The 23,697-nt window shown below is 32.7% G+C and overlaps 1 protein-coding gene across 1 annotated transcript in view; it reads right to left on the bottom strand.

The window, feature by feature from the left end:
- Positions 1-474: 474 nt before the first annotated feature.
- LOC124369755 (discoidin domain-containing receptor 2) overlaps positions 475-23,697 on the bottom strand; it is a 229,729-nt gene continuing 206,506 nt past the window's right edge. Inside the window, exons 13-20 of the mRNA XM_046827839.1 lie at positions 21,348-21,592; positions 18,379-18,555; positions 18,176-18,282; positions 16,754-16,951; positions 10,207-10,299; positions 9,278-9,419; positions 5,717-5,866; positions 475-4,999 (exon numbers count right to left, since the gene is read on the bottom strand). Coding sequence (XP_046683795.1) covers positions 4,847-4,999; positions 5,717-5,866; positions 9,278-9,419; positions 10,207-10,299; positions 16,754-16,951; positions 18,176-18,282; positions 18,379-18,555; positions 21,348-21,592 — 1,265 coding nt within the window. The 3' untranslated portion in view covers positions 475-4,846. The remainder of the gene's footprint in view (positions 5,000-5,716; positions 5,867-9,277; positions 9,420-10,206; positions 10,300-16,753; positions 16,952-18,175; positions 18,283-18,378; positions 18,556-21,347; positions 21,593-23,697) is intronic.

Genomic DNA, 23,697 nt, shown 5'->3' with positions numbered 1-23,697 from the left:
AGATGATATAGATATATGGACGAGGAAATTAGTTTAACTCATGCACTGAAGTGTTTCGTTACATATCGTAAACACAGTTATCTAATTACACACATTTATATAATTGCAAACGTATAATTTATCTTTCTTACCTCTGTGAGTTTATCCATTTATCAAGAGTTATCAACTTCGTCTTGAAAACATAACGTCCCCATCCCGAGTTATCCTTCAGGGTCAGACATCGATAATGTCCTACCTAAAAGCATAACTAATTTTGGACTGAAGGTGGTTACGTATTACGAACGTTTTTTTCCGATATGTAGAACAAATAAAACAAATCGGACTTATGATTTTTCATTACATTCTAAATGTTTTAGCTTGAACTACATCTTTATTTAGGGATATGTTTTCAAAATGTCATACCACTTTATTTATATTATGCGTAATAATGGATGTTGTTAAAAAATAAAATAGGATTTAAAATAAAACCACAACTGTTTATAAGTTTTTTACTACAGAAAGTATGTGTCCGCAGACAAGCCTACAAAAAGACGCATTTTTACATATATTACATTATTACAGATTAGTAATACAATTTTTTGTTCTAACATATTTTTAGTATAGATTCTATACATTGCAACAATACAAAGTAATCAGATCGCTGGTCCGACGAGAAACAGATTATACTTTATACAATTATGAGCCAAAGTATACAAACCATATTTACATCAACTTATACAGAAACACATGTTACGAAAACTATCAGTATTGTCTTGGTTTCGTTATTCAAAGTTACACTTGGTAGAGGAAACAACTGAGTAAAGATCAGATACACATAAATGTCTATAAATACAATGATACATTTATGAAAACTCTATATGATGTTCACAACTTAAAGCGTAGCGGACTACTTGAATGATAGATGACCATTAAGCAGTTCTACAGTTACTGTACACAAATATTTAATTTGGAATATAGTTATAAGTATAAAATAATGTTAATGATATTATGTATGAGAATACATTATTTCTGGTATCACTGATGAAATATAATTTATAATGTCTGTACTGCCATCATGTATATTTTAGTAATATTCTGGTAGATGTCTTGCACCTATTACTTTAATCTAATAAACAACATAAGTTTAACAACATAAATTTGACATAATCACTTCACAAAAGATAAAAGCACAATAGGCTTGCTCACAGCATGTAGAATTCATAGTAGACTGTCATAAATAAATGTAATTACTTGTTTCACATAGTAATTAATTATCAAAGTTTTATTGAAGAAATTATTAACAAGACTGACTAAATCACTTTTTTATAAAAAATAATGAAGAGGTATTTGTATAGCAATAACAACAATATCACAAGAATAAGCACAGTTGAGGAAGGGAAGGCACAATATCTCTACGCTACAACGTTCTGGTTTTAATTAAACTCGTATAAACTTTCTAAACGGCGCAGTAAGTGTCGACTACGCTGCTTCTCTAGTCCAAATGATATATTTTTATTTATCAAATACCATATTTTCTTCACTCATGTACTTTTGTATATTGTATAAGGTACGTATCGTAGATAAAGTGATATTTGGATATACATTAAATACGCAATAAATAATTTTAATGTGTAAACGTTTTATTTTAAACATTTGAAGAATTATTACTGTATGCAAGGTCAATTAAAATTAAATATGCGTAGTTTTAGCAAAAATAAACTTATTGTTTATATTTATGTAACACATTATAGGTACATATATAAGTTTGAGCGGAAATGTACTATGAAGAGCAAAAGAACACGAGTATACTGTACAAAATAATTACACAATAATTTGCCATTGTTTATATCGGCACCTTACCTTTAGTCTTAAAAAATGCATAGTAAATTTAAATTCATATAAAAGTTAAAATAACAAAGTAATATATCAAATATAAAATATAATAAATTGCAATTTATTTGGGAGAATCATACTCTTCATGTATAATTTACTGAAAAGCAGTAGAAAATTAATATTATGATTAACATTTAGTGTTTTCTTTAGAAAATTTAAGTTAGAAAAAAAGTATATGGTCTTATGAGGTAAGTTGTAAAATTATTGATGTGTGTATAATTATGTAAAAAAAAAACACTTGCATTTAATAGTATTTTTCTCAAAATGGTAGAAATATGACTGGCGACAAAATATGTTCTTGAATAAGACTATTCTTGAGAGACATAGAATATTTAAAACGGGATTGGTTATTTTTAGAGTGGTTCAAATGCTATACCGTAACTTGTCATGAAATTGACACTTCTCGCAAAAACCTATGACTGGGAAAACTATTCAGAAGATTCGTGAAAACAATTGAAAGCAATTTTCCAGTACAATTAGAATTTAAATTCTGTGGTACTATGGAGGCGTTCATCTAAAGCCACCGAGTATAAAGAAGTCGACTTTTATTGCACAACCAGTTCTCATAAGTACCTTGCCAAGAGGGCTTGCTAACAAGATACAACACTATGGAATGATCTCTAATTTACCAAAGCTACTGCAATAAGAAACTGCAGTGAAAGGCTCCCATGCTTCCCCAATTTCAGTCTGTTTTGTTTATCAATTTTAATTTCTGTTATGTTATTTATATAACACAGAATGCTATAAATATTCCAGAATATTTTGAATTCTGAGGAATACTCTGCATGGATGTGGATAAGAAAAAAAGTAGGCCTGGATGCGATTTGTCGTGTTATTGAGCCACGAATGTTGCTGGAAAGGAATATTTCATTTTATTCACTTAAAAATAAATAACCAAACCAATTAATTTTTTATAAGTAGGCCAACGAAACTATATACTATACTATAGCATATATCGCAGTATTATATTTTAAAATTAAAACAGCGTTTTATTAAAGTTTATTAGTTATTCTGCGACTGATATTAATTGTTTTTGTATTAATATCCATTTAATACGTAGATAACAAGTTATTATTGACATTTAACGAATATGTAATGTAAAACGTCCATAAAAACTATTTATTTTAAGCTTGGCTTAGAAATGTTTGAAAAGGTGTATATAAGCACTTAGACTTATTTTTAATATTATGTTATTAACATATAATAACATATGCAAAAACAATAAAGAAGGTAATTCATGGTAAACAAATTCTACATTATTTCTTATCACTACATTAATTTCTAAACACACAAAATTTTAAAGAAATTACCATGCGATAAAAAAAGTTAAAAATTAAAATTTTAAGTGTTACTATAATAGTGGTGTTTTAACTGCAGAATCATGCATGATTTATCTTGGAACATGTATATATTTTTCTTTCTGAATTTTTCTTTCTGCACTAATAAGAAAAACAGTAAAAGTTGTCACACAGCTCTGGATAGCTTTAATGTCATTAGGTCAACAAATAACAAAGTGGATTGTTTTGCTTTTCTGACAGTTCACTTTTTCAACTTAGCAACATACATTTTATACTGTTCAGTTAGTTGAGTTTTTTTCTAAACGTAGCATGGGTTTATAATCAAGATTTCATTAAAATAATTAAACAAATTTAACTCTATTTTTGAACATTGTTTAGATATTAGTAATAAAAACCACTGTAAATTAGTTTTCAAAATTTTAAAAATCCCTGATACATACATTCTACTTTCATGAAGAAATTAACCAAACAGTTGTACAACTTGTATGACTTGAAAGTCCGGAGGTCCCGTAAAAACAAAAAAGCACGTTTAATTCAATGAAGTTACGCCAATGTAAGTTTCGTAACTAAAATGGTGTAAAAGAATTATAAGTACTTCAAAAGCCCTTTGGGTCTTAAAGGTTTTTCAACTCTCTAAGATTGTTAAATTTACCTATAAAAATACGTGATAATCAATACTAATGACAGTTAATTTTACCCCAAATATTTGAATATGTGTCAATTATTAACTATACTGAGATACATATTATCTAATAATTCTATAGAAGTTATAATCTACAGGTATAATTTTAGATTTTAAAATATAATAAATGAAATTGATTTTAAAGTTTTCCACTGAATTTATATAACACATTGCTACTAAAGAGGAAAATTTAAAATCGACTGGGTATTAAAAATCATGTTTGAACTATTTAAATAAATGTATAAAAAAATTGTTTTAATTCTACTACTTTAAAGCGATAAAAGATCCACACACTATACGGTTTTTTGAATTCCAATAAAGTACGTGTAATATATTTCACCAAAATCCTAATAAAATAGCCGGCTAAAATAGGTTTTAATTAAGTATTCAATGAAATATTTATTTTATAATTCCTCCGAATATATAAGTAACTTCACTGTAAGATTGTCAAGATGCTGTACACACAGTGTTGGAATTGAATGTTCTACATAGCAATTCCCTGAAGGTATTTAACTTTTTTACCTCTAAGGATAACGGTTTTTTGTAAGCTATGCAGATTTTCAAAGAGTTTTAATTACTCATAACATACAGCTATATCAAGCCGGGAGCATAAAAACTGTTTTCTTTTCAAACATAAATATTTACCATATGTTTATATTATAGTTTCGTATCGTGTGATTCAACAATTACATGAAATAAAATAGGCTATTTTTCTTAACAGCGATACAAATTTTAATAATACACTTGTGCAAAGAAACTGAGGTAAGAACATTTTTCCATTCTATATTTAATATAGGACAATAGTATGAAGTATGGATGAACCACATATTTAAATACAGCTGTTTAAAACAGAAGCGTACTTTACTTGGAACGGTAATTGATAGAAATATTTACGTCTTGTACAAAAATGTTTTTCGTTTAACTGTCTGATCCCTAATGCACGCACTGCTGTTCTGTAACAAGGATATTTTATAAGATCTGTTTCACAGCCGGTTCAGTCCATATCGGGATTGTAGCCCAAGTTTTTCCTCTGCAAGAATAGATGTATTTCACGAAAGTTTGGTCTCTCTGGCTCATTCCTCTGCCAACATTCGCACATCAGATCGTAGATCTCCTTGGGACAGTTGAACGGCTGGGGCAAATATTTCTGCAACAGCACCAGAGTCTGAAAACTCATTGCACATGGCTAAATTCACAGTAAAACTGTCAACCATTGAACAACATACAGTATTGTAGCCTATTTTTTTAGCAAGTTTTGACATCATGTACGTCCGTAATCAGTAATGTTTATAGAACGTTTTGGCATTTAAAATCAAGTGGAGATAACAAGGTTTAATTCAGTTCTGCGTTTTAACAACAGTTTCGATACTTACTTTTTGTTAAATTTATATATAATTATATTTTATCGTAATTTCAGTAATAAGTCTTGATGGAAAATAGTAATACGAGTTCAATAGCAAGTCTTGAAAACAGGTTGTAATGGCAAGTATGATGCCTGGAAAGCTGTGATGTACAGTTTTGATATCTGCTAATGAAGGGTTTATAAGGTTTGAAAGTAGTTTAATAAAACCTTTTAATTTCAGATTAGGTGAAAAATTATCATGTCAACTTAATGTTTATATAAGTTTAAAAATCTTGCAAAGGTTTTATATTCTATATTCGTAACAATATTTTGAAATACTACTCATTTTAGTATTTTAATAGGAGTTGTAATAGAATGTGTTGTAATCAGTATTTTAAAGTATAATACCATTTATGACATCAAGTAGTCATTTTAAGTTTTGTTGCATGAATTTTTCGTTTCAATAACAATTATTGATATCAATTTTAGTGACAAGTTAATCGCAGTGTAGTCAAATTTTACCTGTTTGCCATCATTCTGGTAAAAGTGGGACAAGTTGTCAATGACCTTGTCGTCTCCCAGTTCCTCGTAGGGCTGCTCCCGCGCGAAAGTCAGGATCTCCCAGAGGGTGACTGCGAAGGACCAAACGTCGCTTTTGCTGCTGAACTTGCCCTAGCAAGGATATACAGGCAGTGTAGATTTTTGTTACATAAAAATAATTCCAGATAAATAAAACAATTTTTTATATATTACCATTTATTTCTGAGACTAGAACTAGGTTTGTTACCTATTCTGCATCTTTACCATTGTTCCTTAAGTTACATTAACAAATATTTCTATTATATTGTTGATTCGTAGAATAAATACATTTTTAATATCACATAAGGTCGACAATGTGCTAAATTGTCTTAGAAATGTTCACGTATCAATAGCCTAGATAACAGTGACGTTAAATCACGTTCACAGTTTAATGTGGCTTCGAATGATTAGAAAATGTTCTGATTGTGCTGCTCAGTTATGATAAGGTAATCTCTAACTTCTAGTGAACCCGAAAACGCCTACTAAACCCGAGATATACTAGACATATGTCCAAATTAATAGAGAACTAATGCGTCGAGTAAGAATATCATAAGCCAAATTTGATCTTCTCAGGCTGATACCCACCTAGATTCTTAATGTTATTGATAAGTGCTGCTACGTAAAACACAAAGACTATGTTGGAGAGATTATACTACATATTTTTTACATTAGTCATCCCTTGATTCAAGTAACAAATGCAGCCAAACTAAAGCCTATGTTTTCATCGGTGGCCGAACCATTCATCATCATCATTAGGCTGGCCGGACAGCTGCGGCCAGTCGAGTAACAAATCGCCATCTAATGGTTGTTCCCGATGTAGCGCAGTTTTTTACCCGTTCCACAACCCACTTCCATTATCGGGTATCGGTGCATGCATATCTAAACTCGCATTTGATAGCGAACTTATTGATTCTGGCCGTTCTGCGTCAACAAGCGATCACCAACCCATTAGCTGAATCCGGAGTAAACAAGTTAACTAAGCCAAACGCCCCAGTAAACAGTATAATCTATTTAAGTGGAGTTTCAGAGAAAATGTTTTAAGGTTATATTTTTTGTAAGGATAATTAATAATCACTTACTTTCTAGGAACTTTCAAAAGCGTACAATGGTAATATACACATTAAACTTTGTTATAACATTACGGAATTCATGAATTCTATGTCATATTTGCCCAGAAGACGAGATGACTATATCGAGGAACGTGTACATTTTGACATTCATGTGCATAATAACAACAGCAACACATCAACGCCTTGTATGCAATCGGCTCTCTAATAGTAACTCAACCACATATTAGAGGCTCTGTGAATAGTGAATGTGGTACAACAGATAAATTAAACATTTATTTAATTTTAATTGATCTGCTAATTATGATTAATTCTCAACAGTAGTTATATGTTTTAATAATCTTTTAGGTTCAGTGAGAAGAAGTTGGTATATTCTGTGACAATATTAATACGAAATATTAATAACTTATTTCATGGGAATTAAATGTAACCTAACCGATTCCTCTAATACCTCGATATCTAAAGAACCGTTAAAGATGCAAAATATTGCTTATTACAAGAAGTTGTATGCAATAGAAAAAACATGCTCAAGATCTATAAATAACAGATATGTGAAGTTTATAAGTTTTAAGGCGTTGCCACGCTGGCCAACGAACTTGAGTTATGACAATTTATAATATACATATTTATAATATACGCAATTTCCTGATAAATCGTACGGTAAGCGTAATCATATTTAATTAGAATTAACTTTTAAATTTTATATTTTAAACGAACTCATTAAACTACGTATTAATATATTACCATTAACTATTTGAGTAAATAACAGTTTCTATGTAAAATATTAATTCTTTTAAAAACTCTGTTAATGTCAAAATCAATTTAATTAACATTTTTTTCGCTTTTCTAAAGTTGTACATATTAATGCATTGCCATTATTTTTCTTATGAAAAAGTCATTTACAAAATATAAACAGTTATTTTACTGATAATGTGTTCCTCTTCACACTTTTATTGAATATTTAAATCCTTTAGTGATTTTGCGGTTTAAAGGTCATGTTCGGTGAAGTTATATACAGATGTTCCTTAAGCGTTATCATAAGGACTACAGTAACGTGCCGATTTTGTATATTAAATCCATACAATAGTTCAAAAACTAAACTAAAACACATAATAATATTAATACAGGTGGTTTACTCTGTGGGCGAGTAATGTAAAGCCACTCGGATAAGTACAAATTTAAAAAATACAGATTTAATAGCAAAAGTTAATAAAACCAATATGCGAACGAAAGTGTTAGTATATTTTTTTGTATAGTTTACGCTTGTTGTTCATTATAAATCTACTCCTTTTGAAATGAAGGAACATACGTATTAATGTCAATTGTTATCTCATTTGTCGATAGGTGCTAATACCTAATGAGATCTCAATTTCCAACACTTACACTTATTTTGATGTCCGACATCGATTAACGAGTGGCCCACCAGGCGTTAAATTGGAAGTCATTTTCTTTAGGTCACATGAACTAAGTTTTTCTCACATCATAGTTTTTGAAGTAAACAGGATTTTTCCGGACATTTGCCATCGTTCAGTGAAACAAGAAAACAGTAACACTACGTTTCGAGATCTGCAATCTGATCTCTTCTTCAGGTAAAGAACTAACCTAATACATAATTACAAACTAGGTTAAAATAAACAAATCTTACTAAAGCGTTGTGGCACGCCTAAGTCAGGAATCACAACCTACATGTTGTTTGTCAACTTCACTAACTCTAAAGACATGCACTTAATACAAAACTATACCAAACACTAATCATTAAAACTAAACTACGGAATACTCACGATTACCATTGGCTAGTCCCTCTGGTCAGTCGTAGGTGGTTAGTAGACGAGTGAAGACGTATTGTGACCTGTATTCCGTAGTTTAGTTTTAATGATTAGTGTTTGGTATAGTTTTGTATTAAGTGCATGTCTTTAGAGTTAGTGAAGTTGACAAACAACATGTAGGTTGTGATTCCTGACTTAGGCGTGCCACAACGCTTTAGTAAGATTTGTTTATTTTAACCTAGTTTGTAATTATGTATTAGGTTAGTTCTTTACCTGAAGAAGAGATCAGATTGCAGATCTCGAAACGTAGTGTTACTGTTTTCTCGTTTCACTGAACGATGGCAAATGTCCGGAAAAATCCTGTTTCCTTCACAATCCTTCCATCGTCAAAAATAACCTTCAATCATAGTTTTCCATAACACGATCCTTAATCAAATATATATCTTGACGCAAATCTTTAATTTGGTATATAACATTTTCCCAGTAATGTACATGAGCCTTCTACATATAAAAGTATTGTAAATATCTAGCACTCTTCCAGTATTAAAAGTATGCTGTCACACTGAATTTGAAAACTACTTCAAAAGGGTTCATACGCCTACTTAAAGAATGGCTCCACCCAATTAGCTAATCGGCATATTCTACTTCCGTTTGAAATATCATTGTCTCACCAGCAGCACGGCCTCCCAAGCCATCCATCGAACGGGTAGCGTGTCTCTCCCGTCCAGGTCAAAATAGTCTCCGGAATAGAGACTCCGTCCTAGTCCCAAGTCAGAGACTTTCACTGCGTATCCGGGACCCACCAGACAATTCCTTGACACACAGAAACAGTCTTTAGTTAAAAAAAAACTTGATTATGTTATACCTTTTCTCAAGAGCAAAGTATTTACTTTTAAGAATATGTCAAAGGCGTTAGTTATTAAATGAACTCATTACTAGTTTTCAAACATTTTCAGTCCCGGAATGTTTCATTTGTCAGAGAATAGAAACAATGGTAGGGCCTTATATTATTTTATCTTAAAGCTAACCCGCCTAAGTAATGGTGTAACTGAGAACTCGACAAAACGTTATTTGCATAAATACCACACTAATGTCCAAGGTTCAGAAAAGCAACCATAGAAATAATCAAGGAAGAAAATAACTTCAACAAAGAAAACATCTGAATTATCACACAGTTAGTACCTGTTAAGGAGAAACCATACTGAGCATTGTTCTGCAATATTAGTTGAGCAATAGCCAACCATGTTCAAATCTTGGTTTTCTTCAACTCACCTGAATAAGCAAAATATTTCATTGGCAGTTACGGTGTCATATATGTTGAAGAAATATGTATCTCCATATATCGATGTATATATGAAATATAACTATGGATATCCATAGTTGATATATTTAATGAATTACATTATGTTAACCAAGCTTTCACGTGGTGTGGATTAGTAATATAGATGGTGGTCTAGAGCAATGGTCATTTAAAGATTGGTTTTAACCAATTTTAAGTATATGTTCATCTATCTATACAAAAGTTACTAAAACATACAGACAACTAATTTGACTATTATAAGTAATATGATATCTAAAACACATGCACTGTAAGACTTACCTAGTAGCTAAATCTCTATGTAAAAACTTCATGGACTCCAAATACTTCATCCCCGATGCTATTTGTGTCGCCAAGTATATAAGGCAGCCGTAACTGAAAAATGTATACAAACTTGAGCTTATAAAACGTAAATTGATGTTCGTTTAGTCTGAAAATGTTATAAAACATTGGTATGTAACAATTAACTGAATACGTACTTAAATGCGCCCTCAAACGTAGCTGGAGGCAACGCAAATGAGATAATAATTGGATTAAGCTCCGAGCTACTGGAAATTAGTACAAGGTGCTTAGGAGTAACTCACTTCGGTTCAACGAGACTTAATCCGCTCATGTTATTGTACTTCATTTGGTATTCAAATAGTGTAAGAAACGTTGCTACAATATGATACTTTATTTAAATAAAAGTACATGAGGTTTATTTTATTTACCTTACCACAAAACTGATATTGAATGTATTTTAATTATCCACTCCCATTGTTTGCATTAAAATAATGAAATGATATCAAAACAGACACTAAATGATCTTTTAATATGGTTTTAAAAGCTGAAATATTACTGTTTTTAAAATCGATTGGGAGCCTTGTATTAATATATTAGCACTTTTAAATAGTGTTAAAAGCCATAAATATTAAAAAGATCTTGAGATCCATTACAATAACGAATAATTATGTAAAAATGATAGTGGTTTTGTACACGTTAAGAATACCGGACAACACTTATTAGCGTTACAGGCTTCGTTGAATTTCAATGCAAAACAAAGTTTATACCTAATTTCAATACTGGCAGACAGAACTGACATTTTATGGAATGGTACATTTCACTACTACTCGAAAGTGACCTATTGCGGGACGACATCGAATTTACGTACGAGGCGAAATTGAGCTAGAAAAATGCTATCGAATTATGCAAAAACGATATTAAAACTTTTAAAATATCTGCCATTTCAAAACTCTAGGTTTTTGTTAGTTCAACTATGTTTTAAAGATTAAACTTAAGTTTTTTATGATATACAGGATTTAATAAAAGAATGATTGGGTTTTCAAGATGATTAACATAAAAACAGAATTATTGTACATGTTTTTATTGAATTTTATTCAACATTATTATTATGTTAGAAATTTAATTTATCTTGCCATTCATATTGATCATCATTAAATTGGGTTTCACTGAAGTTCAAATTATAAGATTATACAAACCAAGTCATACAAAATGGTGTTGTATGTCAGGATAGTTAGGCTTCATATGTTAATTAACAATAAGGCAACGTAAAAATGTTTGCAAACTCTGTCAAATATCATGGAGTGACATGCACTTACGTTTCTCGTATAGAAATAAAGTTTCACGAACAATTTCAAGTCTATAGGTCAGTTCATTTTATTGACATCTTGTAGAGAACCAGACAGCCTAAAAATTAATTTTTCCAGGCCCTCGAATGATAGGCATTTCTAACGCTGAGACAATAACATATATAATAGTAAGTTTGCAGAAACATTATACAAGTATTAATCAACTTATGTATTTGTTAGCACCTGACAGTGAAAGTAGTATAAATTTACCTATCGCCAGCATGTAAAATGTGAAAATTTACGTAGGTGAAGTCCGACACAGAACTTCTTCCCATTTGGAAAAAACATACATGCTAAACTAACTATTACGTATTAATTCTCAATTAACTAAAAAAGAATAATAGCTTCGTACTCGATACTACATGAATGATTTAGAAAATTGAAATTCCTTATTCAATTATAAAAGTTAAGCTGGATTCACCTATTAGGTTGGTGTAAACTTTTTCAGGGTTTTAAAAGATAAAGTTCAAAATAGCATAACTTCCTTTAATCATAAAAGCATCACCAGATAATTCCAAATTTTTGCCAACTTGTTACAACCTAAACATTTCGTGCTCGGAATTCGATGAAGTCGATGAAAGCCGTTTTTGCATGGTTCCAATTAGCGAAGGTTCTATTGGTAAGAAAGTTATTAAAGTGGTTGAAAAGGTGGTAGTCGATGTTCAATTTGTTTAATTATCGGACGCTAATTTGTGCAACGTGCGGACAGACATTGACGTGGAACAGGGTTGAATCTCTGCTGACGCAAGTTTCGGTAAATTTCGTTGATTTCCTCACAATAGAACTCGGCTGTGATGGTTTGGCCAGGTTCCAAAAACGTTTAGGACGCCACGCCGGCTGCAGACAACCGTACAGTAATCACATTCTTATTTTGGTGAGGTTTCGCCTGTGGGATGTACTGGGAGGCTCGTCGGCGTTCGACCACTGTCACGACATCTCCGGTTATTGTAAAGATTCACTTTTCATCGTAAGTCGTGAATCGATCCTAAATAGGGTTATTTTTGTTTCGCAGAGCAAAGAAGGACATACCTCGAAACGTGACAATTTCTGACGTTAAGACGCGAGGCACAGAATGTTCAAGCTTTTTCACCTTTCCAATACGCTTTAATCCATCTAATAGTGCATTGTGACCGAATTCTATTTCCTGCGCAATCCTGTAAGACATTTGAGATGGACCACCTTCCCACAGAGTCCTCAATTCGTAGATACAAAACCTGAGAACTTTCGTGCCAACCAAATACAACTTCAAACGGCAACCATCTTAAACTTTCAGAGTTAAAAATAAGCCAATTTTTATTTATCTTATAAAATACCCGAGATGAAGATCTGTATTAATATCAATATGTCATGAAAATCAAAGGCGAAAACCCATCATGACCGGAAGTAGAACTGTGATTCTTCAGTCACAGCTTGGCTGTAATATAACACATTGAGGCAAGGTAACCTTGATTAACCGCTCCCACCAGCTTAATTAACTCCCAGTCGCCCGAGAACGGAGTATTGGTTGGGTTTCCTCCTGTAGAGTGAATTATGTGACAGTTATTCAAGGATCAACTTTAATATCAATCTGACTAACAGTATTTTTTAATAAATCTACGTTACAATCCGTCGATCTTTTAAATATAACGAAACTTATTTAGTATCATCTTAACAAACTTTGATGTGGACTTGCAGTGTTATTTTCTGTTAACGAATGTTTACAACACAAAACTCTAATTATTGTTATATTAAAAACTAATAGACTTTTCCTAGTTGACTTTTGATTCTATAGCTGTAAGCTAGAAATAAATGTTACAACTAGAAATAAGTACTTTATGATTTCATGTTATTTACCTAACACTTAATGAACACTAGCAATAACTGTTAACTTATTTTCCCCTACTAGGCAAACAAAAATTCGCATAACATTTCGAATTCCCTTTTAAAGTTTTTGTATCTAAAGTTTTTACTGTCTTTTGTATATATGCATGTTTCTTATTCAGCAACATTATTAACATGTAGTATTACTACCAGCCATATTATTTAATATACTAGAAATTACTCGTCGCTTCCCACGCAATCGTCAAGCTTGAATATTAGTCTCACAACTTAGTGAAAGCACTTATGAGGTAATACTATAGATCTCTACGGTATTTTTCAAACAGACAGACATGTAGGCCTATCAGTTACTCACTATTTCAGTGGTAAAGTTTTAGAGGAGTGGAGGATGCAGCTGGCTTACTGTTTTAGTGAATTATAATCCGACACCACTAGTTTAGTTTGCCTTGTTACTTCGATCAAGAAGATATATATATATATATATCTTGAATCCTTAGAAGATATGAAAATAAGGAAAGATTACAAGTTATTTAAAATTATGTAAAATATTAAAAAATTATTTGTTTGTGTTTTTTTTGGGGGGGAAATGGACTATACTAGCCTTACACGCATAACAATGGCCATAATCTTGAACCTTTTAATTTGTTAAGATTACTTAAGAAACTAACTATGTGCAATTACTGCCTTAATAATTACGTGCAATTAGACGTTGTATTGTATAACGTCATATATATTCCTTTTGGATTTGGAAGTAATGATCGGACAAAGTTAAAAAATATCGTGGAAATTTTGTAATGAAAGCGATTGCAATAGACGGCTTGCATTTAGAGATTCTTTTTTATGTATAGATACAACCATTGCAGTGTGTAAATGTGAACATTCTCCATCTGTGTCACAACTGCGGCTGGTGGCAGCTCTTAACTTGTATGACAGTACTACAACTTAATGGCTAAGTTAAGTTAGTTATTGCAGCCAATCGCGGTGCTCCAGGGTCAACTATTATGGACAAATTGTGGTTTGATAGATTTTAATCAAAACTGGAATGAACATTCTACGTGATAAACAATGTTAACGCCATGCTATCAAAAAAATTTACGTAAACTCCTAATTAAAAGGATTGCAAAAAAAATTAGGCATGAGCCTATAGGACCCAAAACACTTTACACAGTTAGATGTATTTTTATAAAAAAATGCATGAGGCTGGGGTCTGTCATAAACTGGGAGGCCCTAGAGCCTAAGAGCTCCGAAAGGCCAAGAAAGGCCAAAGTTAGGGAGTTACCAGAAGGCGGGACCTGCCAGAGGCCTGAGACTACCGAGGATCGGCACTTGTCAAGAGGCCGGCGTTTGCTAGTGGCCAGACGATGGGGTCTGCCAAAGGCCGGTCCCTCCAAACACCGGAACCTAATAAGGGGTGTGACGTTCTAGAGGCTGAGAGCTTCCAAAGACCAAGAGTTTTCAGATGCCGGGACCTGGTAGAGGGCGGGATCTGCCAAAGGACATGAGTTCCTAGCGGATGAGAACTATCGGATCCTGTGAAGGCGGAGAGGTGACACAGGCCGGAAGGTCTCACAAGACGGGAGCTTAGAGTGTTACAGTGCTTGTTTATTATGGATTCATATAAAGAACCGGGTGATTCAGTGATATAAATTCAATGTACCAGTATTACGAACTGCAAAAAAAACCTACGTATCTATCTTTAGATATAGCTTTCTATTGTAAATTCCGTTTTATTGAAGTTTGAAGTTTTGATTTACGCAATGCACAGTCTGCGGACCTAAAAATAGGTTATACTAATGTACGAGTAGCTTATCCGTAAATATTTCAATTTAAAATCCAGTTACTCTTCATACGCATTTTAATTAAACGCATACTATTAATACGTTTGAAATGTGTTGTAGATATACATTTGTCATTACCAATTTGATTTAGTATATACGGGATTTAATAACTGTTCACAGCAGCTGTTGGAGATGATATTGGAAAATAGTTTTCAACGAAATTGAATGAGACACGTTCTGGAAATAGAATTGTGATTAATTTAAAGGTGAGAAAGCACTTTCGAAGATTAAGAACTAACAGTGCGATTCACTTCCACCTCTTTGGTCTGTTCTAGATAACCCATAAAAAGACTTAAAACTTCACATACGAGGACTTAATTGTACTGTATTAAGGGTAAAGACATTTTGATAGCCTTTGTTTAAAATATGTGGTCTATTATATGATATATTTCTTCTTTTTTATTGATAAAATATAACAATATCGCTTATGTACATTATTAGGACCACAACGACGTTAATATTGAGTAAAATGCATTAAACAAAATTGTGGCTAAGTGGTCTACAAGAACAGGAAGTTTTTATAAACCTGGTTTTTTAAAGCTGAAATGTATAAACAGGGTGTAACAATCTCTTTACACAAACGTCAGGGTATTGTTCCTTGGGTGAAATGAAGTAAAACGTATTATGCAACCAACGATCTGTCTCTTTCCACTTACCACCTTTAGATGATTTCTTAAATATTTTAAAATAAATCAACCAACTTAAACCAAACCTTAGTAAACTCTTGGTGTTAAAAGGTCTATAAAATATTTTTGGTTTAGTTTGTTATAACAATTTCAAAACGGTACGCATTTAAACTATAGAAACTAAAATATCCTAAAAAAACTAATTTTATGAGAAAAAGTCAAAAATATATTTTTGAATATTTATTAAAAAATTAAATGGCACTTTAAATGTGCAAATTGGATATCAAACAACTGTCTTAAGTTTAATACGAACATGCACATCCAATCTCTTAGGTAACAATTCTAAAACTGAACGTATAATGTGTAACAATTACTTGAACGTATTAATTTATTTTCACTAGTTCATAGTAGATCAGTTACAGTTTAACATCTGTTTACTGAAACCTAGGTCTTGAGAGCAAGGCCAAAATACTTAGAACATGTAATTGTTAGTGATGTTTTGACGTGATTTTAACTTAAAACCAAAAGAGTAGTTATGAAGATATTAAATGGACCTGAATTTAAATTTAAACTTTTATAAAAATAGATAATTACATACTTAATTGTGAGTTGAATGAACTATTTAGTGATGTAATATAAAGCAAGGAAACCTTAATATGCAAAAATAACACAGGATAACAAGGATCTTGGATGTTCAAGGAGAAGGAAATAGTGGTATGTTAAAAAAGATAAATTTAGCGAACACTGTATGTTACAAAGAATAAAGAGGTGAGGAAGTAATTTATTGAGATATAATATATAATGATATACGGGTAGGAAAGCTTGAGAAGGTTAGCTGAAGGGTAAATAGAGATTGACACATCCCTGAACCTACAATGTGAAGGATGTTTCAGGCTATAAGGAAATACTTTCGACATACCTCAAGGTCTTGGCGGAGGGTGGCAAATGCGCCGTAGTGTCAGCCACGTGGTCCTGTAGGAACTGGTTGAGGTCTCCAAGTGGAGGATACTCCACGACTACATAGAGAGGCTCTTGAGTCAGCTCTGCTCCCACCACCTGCGTCAGGTGAGGGTCTCGCAGCCTCCACAGTGTCTCCACTTCTTCTATAAACTCCCTCCTGGGAAGAAAACCGTAAGCAATCCAGGATTTTAATAAGGGGTATACAATTTTAAGGGTTTAAGGGAAAAAAGGGTGCCAATTATAGTGTTTTTTAATTATCAAAGTTCCAATGTATATATTTAATAAGCTCTCCTTTATGGATCAAAAGTAACGAGTAATCTTACATTATAAAACATGGAATGAACATATTCTAAGTAAATGACCCAAAACACAAAGTGCTCTTAATAATCACGCTCTAAACATATGTTATGAATTGTTTATAAGAAAAAAAAGACAGTTAAAGTGGAGTGTATTTTGAGACTGTAACAAAACATTTTAAAAAAGTCTAACTTTACTTGCGTTATATTAAAACAGAGTGTAAGTAATTACACGATTTGAATAAGAACATTGATTTAGAATGGAAACTTCTTCAGGTGTCGTGTAGGCATACGTTTTTCTGTAGGAAATACAACAATAAGAGCAGCTAAGAAGCTGTTCTATTTATTAACTGTGAATGAGTCAACTATGAAATTTACAATTATATGCTGTACATTTGACCAACTTTATATATTGTGTCAAATAACTGTAGTCGGGTGCATTGGCAATGTGATCCCTTTTTATCTTTATTATACTAGAAGCGAACTTCACTTATCATTCCAGTAATTTTCCGCTCTTTAGTACCTTTTATTACTTTTTACCTTCCCGTATATCTGGAATAAGATCTTCTTCCATAACTGATCAAATATTACCTTAAATTATGTTAAAACGATGACAACAGTGTAAGCACACATAACCTAAGAACATCACACTACAACTAAGCAGTGAGCGACAGTGCACAGATGATGGAAACAACTGATCACATTAGGATAACCCTCTTCCTTCATAAAATTTATCTAATTTCCTCTCCTCCTTTTTCGTGTATAGCATTCCTTGAAATTAATATCTAGTTTATGCTTTGAATGCTAGATGGAAATCACCAGGTTTTATTATAAAAGACATTTTTTATTTACACATACGCTTTCTGTTAACAATAACTGATGGTGCCTTATCCGGCTAAAGCGCTCATAAAACAAATTAAAATTGTGGAATAATATATATATATATATATATATATATATATGTGTGTGTGTGTGTGTGTGTGTGTGTGTGTGTACTGTTATTATAATATAATATTATAATTGACATTAAATGACGGTTTCATTACTGCTTTAAGTTCCCAAGTAAGAACAGAAAGTAGAAGTACCTGGTGGTTTCAGAAGCTCCTGGTCTAAGACTCCTGACGGCTACAGATGTACACTCACAGCTGTCTCGCCTGCCAGCGGGCATGTCTGCTATCTCGGCCAGATGAACCTGAAGAGTACAAATAAAGAGTACTTCAGCTATATGGGGAAATATTCAGTTAAATTGTTTCAAAAAGTAAATAACTAGTGCTTGAAATATCCTGACCTCTCCGAAGCGGCCCAACCCTAGCGATTGCCGAATGACCAGGTGACTGGAGGGCAAGGGCGCCACAGGAAGTCTGCGGCACGGAGGATGCTGGCTGTAGGTGGAAGTGGAGGAGTGGCTACTAACTGAGTGGGGGACACTTGGAGGTGGCGGAGGGCTAGGCACTGGTGGCACTTTCTGTCATACAAAATAACCATTAGTACTTTTACTGCAAAACACAATATGCATTTACATATCCATGGCGTATTGGCAATAATTAGATACAATGTTAAATCTTAAATAGGAAACATTTCACTTATACGTCACACCACGTACCACCCAACAAACTTCGCTAGTAGTTGCATGATACAATGGAAGCCTAAACTTCATTTAATCCTCAAGATGTACTGCAAGTAGACAGACAACCAGACAGAAAAAAACAATGGTATCTTCTGTATGCCCCAAGAAAAACAGAAGATAAATTTTACCCGTTTACTACGTGTTAAGCTTCAAAGACACCCAACCAAAACGCTTGGATAGACATGCAACATCTTCGAAACCATTGTTGTCTATACAGAAATTTAGTTTCATGCAAAATTGAAAGTCTACATGTGAAATCATTCTCGCGGTATCCTGCGGATAGTGAGCTTATGTACATATACTCTTCAAATTCCATAGAGGGACAAGCCAATTATCATACACTTTGCCTATGTAAAAATTGAGTTACAGGCAAAAAATTAAGTATATAGTCCAATTCAATTTTTAAATATCCAGCAGAACATGCACACACAAGCAGATAAATAAACGTACAGAAAAAATGGATTTCGCAGGAAAATTTAGTGACAGCTAAGTAAAATACACAAAAGATTATAGTTCAATTCATTCTTGAGTTATCACCCTGAGGTGTAGGCTTTAGTAACGCTTAACAAAATCCCATAGCAGGACCAACGAACTATAGATTTCTCTATTTACAAATAAACCGAATGGAATGTTGAAAAACCCGAAAATAGAGTCTTTCCAACTAATCTAACAAAGTAACCTAACTACATGTGTTACTGTGTCACATCTATAGATTTTAAATGACTGTTAGGACTCAGATTGTTTCCAAATTTATTTATTTACGATTTTATCGTTAGTTACCCATAAAACCAATATAAAACCTTATGCTAACACTCCGTCAAATACCTTGGAGTGACTAGAACCATCGTCAAACTCTTTGCTTACATATAAATAAAGATTCACGTAAAATTTTATAACTGTAGGTAAAACTTTGTTGTCAAAATACCGTGCGGAAAGACAGACAGACCGAAAAGAACATGTTGGATTCCCTCGAACGATAGGCTTCGTTAACGCTCTGCCTATAATCATTATTAATAAGATAAATTGTAAACTTTACAACTAAGTAGTTTGTTCAGGCTAAACAATACGAAGAAGGTAATAAATAATCATTAAAAGGGATATAATGTTGAATATTTTTAATATGCCTACATATACACATAATCCAAACCATGGACATTTAAGTCTGAGGTAAAGCATAGGTCCAAATCCCGTTTCCTACTGAAGCGCATTTTGAGCGCAAGTATTAGCCTTGTAACAACTCTCCTACTTATTCTGTTTAATAAGCTCTTAACTCGGACCTACGACTGTAGTATATGGCCTATATATTGAATAATAGAAGGGTGTCAAAAGGGATATGGAAACTTATAATCCAAACAGCTTCTATTCTACGCGAGTTAGATAAAAAATACTTAGATTCCTAGTGTAAGCGATGTTTTAAAATAGAGCACTAAACTGAAAGTTGAATAATTTTTCTTTTCCACAGGTCTTTACTTAGGTGAACCAGCCTGTTCTAATTAGTTCTGTATTACGACCAATCCACTTTCATAAAAATTATAAAACTAGTTTTGTAAGAAAGAGATTTTAACAATCAAAAACGTTGCCATAGGTAGTAAATATTTGTCCTAACAAATTGAACACGTTTGTTTACAAATTAAAGAGTCTTATATTAGCATAATTCTTTTTAAGATTGTAATATTGTAAAGTGTCTATTACAATATATTCATAGGTATCGAATATTTTTGTGAATTAATCTTAATAAACAATATAATAAAGAAGAACATAGTAATAAATGGCAAGCGTAATAGAGCACTCCGTGCAATAGCAACACTAGTGCATTACTGCTATCCATGAATCTAGCAGCACAATCCTCTTTAGAACATTGAAACTAGTGGCCTGGCATATTCAGGGTTTAGCTTGGGGAGGAACTCCCCCACCCTTCCATACTCACTATTACGGGAGGGAGTAGTTCGTCTTTTTTCATGTATTGTTTTACATTGCACTTTAAAGTAAATGTAAAATTGAAATTTCATTATTGTCCATTGAACAGAAGCTATTATAATGCTAGCCAGTTTATCAGTTACTGAGCTAGCAAGTTTAATCAGTTATTGTTCCAGCTAGTTCACGCAGTAATAGTATTAAAACTCTGACAATTTCTAAGAAAAGGTTGATCCTTTGAATTTTGTTAGTGAAGAAAGTATAAATATTTTCAAGTATCAATACATTAAGTATTATAAGTAAGCAATTGTAGTTCTCCATCCGTTAGTACAAGTATCGCATTGCAATATTTTTTCAGTTATGGTAAGTAATATAAACTGTCATATACTACAATAAATAACATCTACTTAGCAATAGCAATACTCTGCTAACAGTTTATAAACAATACCAGCGTGTCATATACGTAGCAGTAGGATTATGAGGACTTATATTTTAAGTCAAAAGCAATAAACACAATAAGAGCTATAATTTTGTGTATAGAATATTTATATATTCTAGGGTAAAATCTACCCTCTCACTTTCAAGAGCCTTTGTGAATGGCTTTTAAAAGCCAAACACATATACCTTTATTAGACAGTGCCAAGTTTGATTGAATTACCCTATATTTTATCAAAATTTTCATGCGCTGAATAAATATTTTATGACCTGATACTCACGTTACAAATATCTGTGGTAGCGTAGTACTTCTCTGGGGGTGGCGGTATCGGTGGAGGTTTGGGAAACAGGTCATGGAGAGGAGGCAGGGGTCTACTAGGTGTGGTGGCCGAGTGGGGGTAGAGAGGAGAGTTAGCTCCTAGAGTGGGAGGGTAGAGAGGTGAAGTGGAGGGGTTGGAGTGTGAGTAGAGAGGTGGTGCGGGATTGAGTGGTAGCGTGAAGTCGGGTACCATTCTCTCAGAACCACCTGTTGAAACAATTTAATGAAAAAAGGAAATTATGCATCATAAATAATGTATTATTAGTTAAAAATGAGTGTAGGATTGTACACAACAATCTTACACAATTTATAAATGTATAAACTGCAACTAGCACTTACAAACTACTATTTTAAATCACTTGTCATTTCTTTAAAATGCACTACAGAAAACATGTTTTTTTAAATTTTAATATGTCTTTTGATTTATTACGTTTTTACGAAGCTCAGTACGTTCGTGAAACACATATAAATATCGATAAATTCTTAGTTCTATAAGTCAACGAGCAGTGAGTCAGGTTGTGCAGATGGAATATTTGTTTCGGATTCTACAAATGACTTTGTGTCAGCGTAGTGTCTGCCTCCAAAGTCTACAGGATATATGGAAAAGATGTATACGTTATAGAACATGTACACTTTGCATAATGGTGTAAATTAACGACGACTTCATACTATTTTAGTTACTATATTAAGTTAAAAGTGTGTACATGACGTCATTTTAATTTTAGTTAGGTATTATGTATTTCATTAACTATTAATGATATATTGATAACAATTTCATTGTTATTTAACGTTTCAAAAGATCTGTTAAAAACATGAATAACGCTCCAAAATCGCATAGTCATTTCGGCATTACGACTACACAATGGGGCTGAATGATGCCATTTTCAGCTAATTTGTAAGTTCATTGACACTGATCCACAATAACTTACCTGTCTGACACTTGATTTTATAGGTTTCAAGTTAAAAAATAAAAATATGACCTTGGAACAAAATTATAGTTTTATAGGTTTAACTTTTCTTATAATCCCCCATTTCAACCCCTGATTAAAGTTAGCGCGCTGACGATCGATTTCTGTCTTGGAGAAAGTCCCTCAATTTATATAGAAAAACAAGGTTCTATGATAAGTACCGTGCAAATTGATACTCATTGTCTGAAATACTACGTGGGGCCCATTTTAACGTAATAGTTTAAACATGAATGCATTTTTATTTATATTTCTACATTTATGATTTATTGTTTTAGCTTTCATATTTGGGCTCTGTTTTTATTACAAAAAGAAAAAAATGTTTTTTACGTGATAATGTTGGCTCTGAGTTTCCATTTAATAACAATTGGGAAGAAGACATTTTTTTGATAAGAATAATTTGTAGTCATTGGCAGTAATTCGTACACAGTATATAAAATGTTGTGTTGAATATAAGTAGTTTTTGGCTTATTATATTCTAAGAAGAATTAAAAAAAAATGCTTGATCACCCTTGTTAGTTTTTTCAATACAAAAACAAAATTAAGAGAGTTGTACGCTGAGAAAAGCTGCCCGATGGTAAACTCAGTAACTGGAGTGTTTTTCCACGTTTAAGCTGGTGGCGTTAAACATGTTACGGAACAACGGCGTAAACAGCTAAAGGGTAATGACTGACATAAAGCGAGTTTTGGTGTAATGGCTGGAATACATTAGTGGCGACAGACAGATGGCGCCACGACGCGTCGTTGTGATGTCACGTGAGCATCATGGCGCTAGTTGCAACCTGCGTATACGTGACACGTGACAGACGCGCTGAGGCAATCCATCAGCAAAGTTCGATTCTGCTCGATATATTATTTAGAGGTATGATAATGTCATGTTTCAGGAATGTTTGTCTAAAGTATGTAATAAAACGTAACTAAATGTTGGGTTTACAATCGTATTACCGGTACATTTGATGTAATAATACTTCTCTAGAGTTCGTACTTTTAAACAACAGGGACAGTTCTCAATATCGACAATATACAATGACAATGATCAGCGTGTTATTGACATAATATATTTGGTGGTAATAACGTATCTGAGTTAAAAGTCCGAGAGGCAAGGTGCAACATTAATTGTAAAACAATACAATTTAGTTTTCGACAAATCGACTAAAAGAATTCTCCTAAAAATTATTAAATTTGTTACCTGCAAAATTAACGGTTTGGAATCGAAGGGTAGACAATGAATAAAGGTATAAACTGGTCAAAAATATAAACTGGAACTGTTTCAAACAGGTCTTACACTTTATGTGGCAAGCTTTACTCTTGATACACAAGCCGAATACAAAAATGGTTTTGTGCTTT

This window comes from Homalodisca vitripennis, chromosome 1 (genome assembly GCF_021130785.1).
Source record: "Homalodisca vitripennis isolate AUS2020 chromosome 1, UT_GWSS_2.1, whole genome shotgun sequence".
Taxonomy (NCBI): Eukaryota; Metazoa; Arthropoda; class Insecta; order Hemiptera; family Cicadellidae; genus Homalodisca; species Homalodisca vitripennis.
The sequence above is the reverse complement of the archived record's forward strand: the minus strand, read 5'-3'. Positions and strand labels throughout refer to the sequence as shown.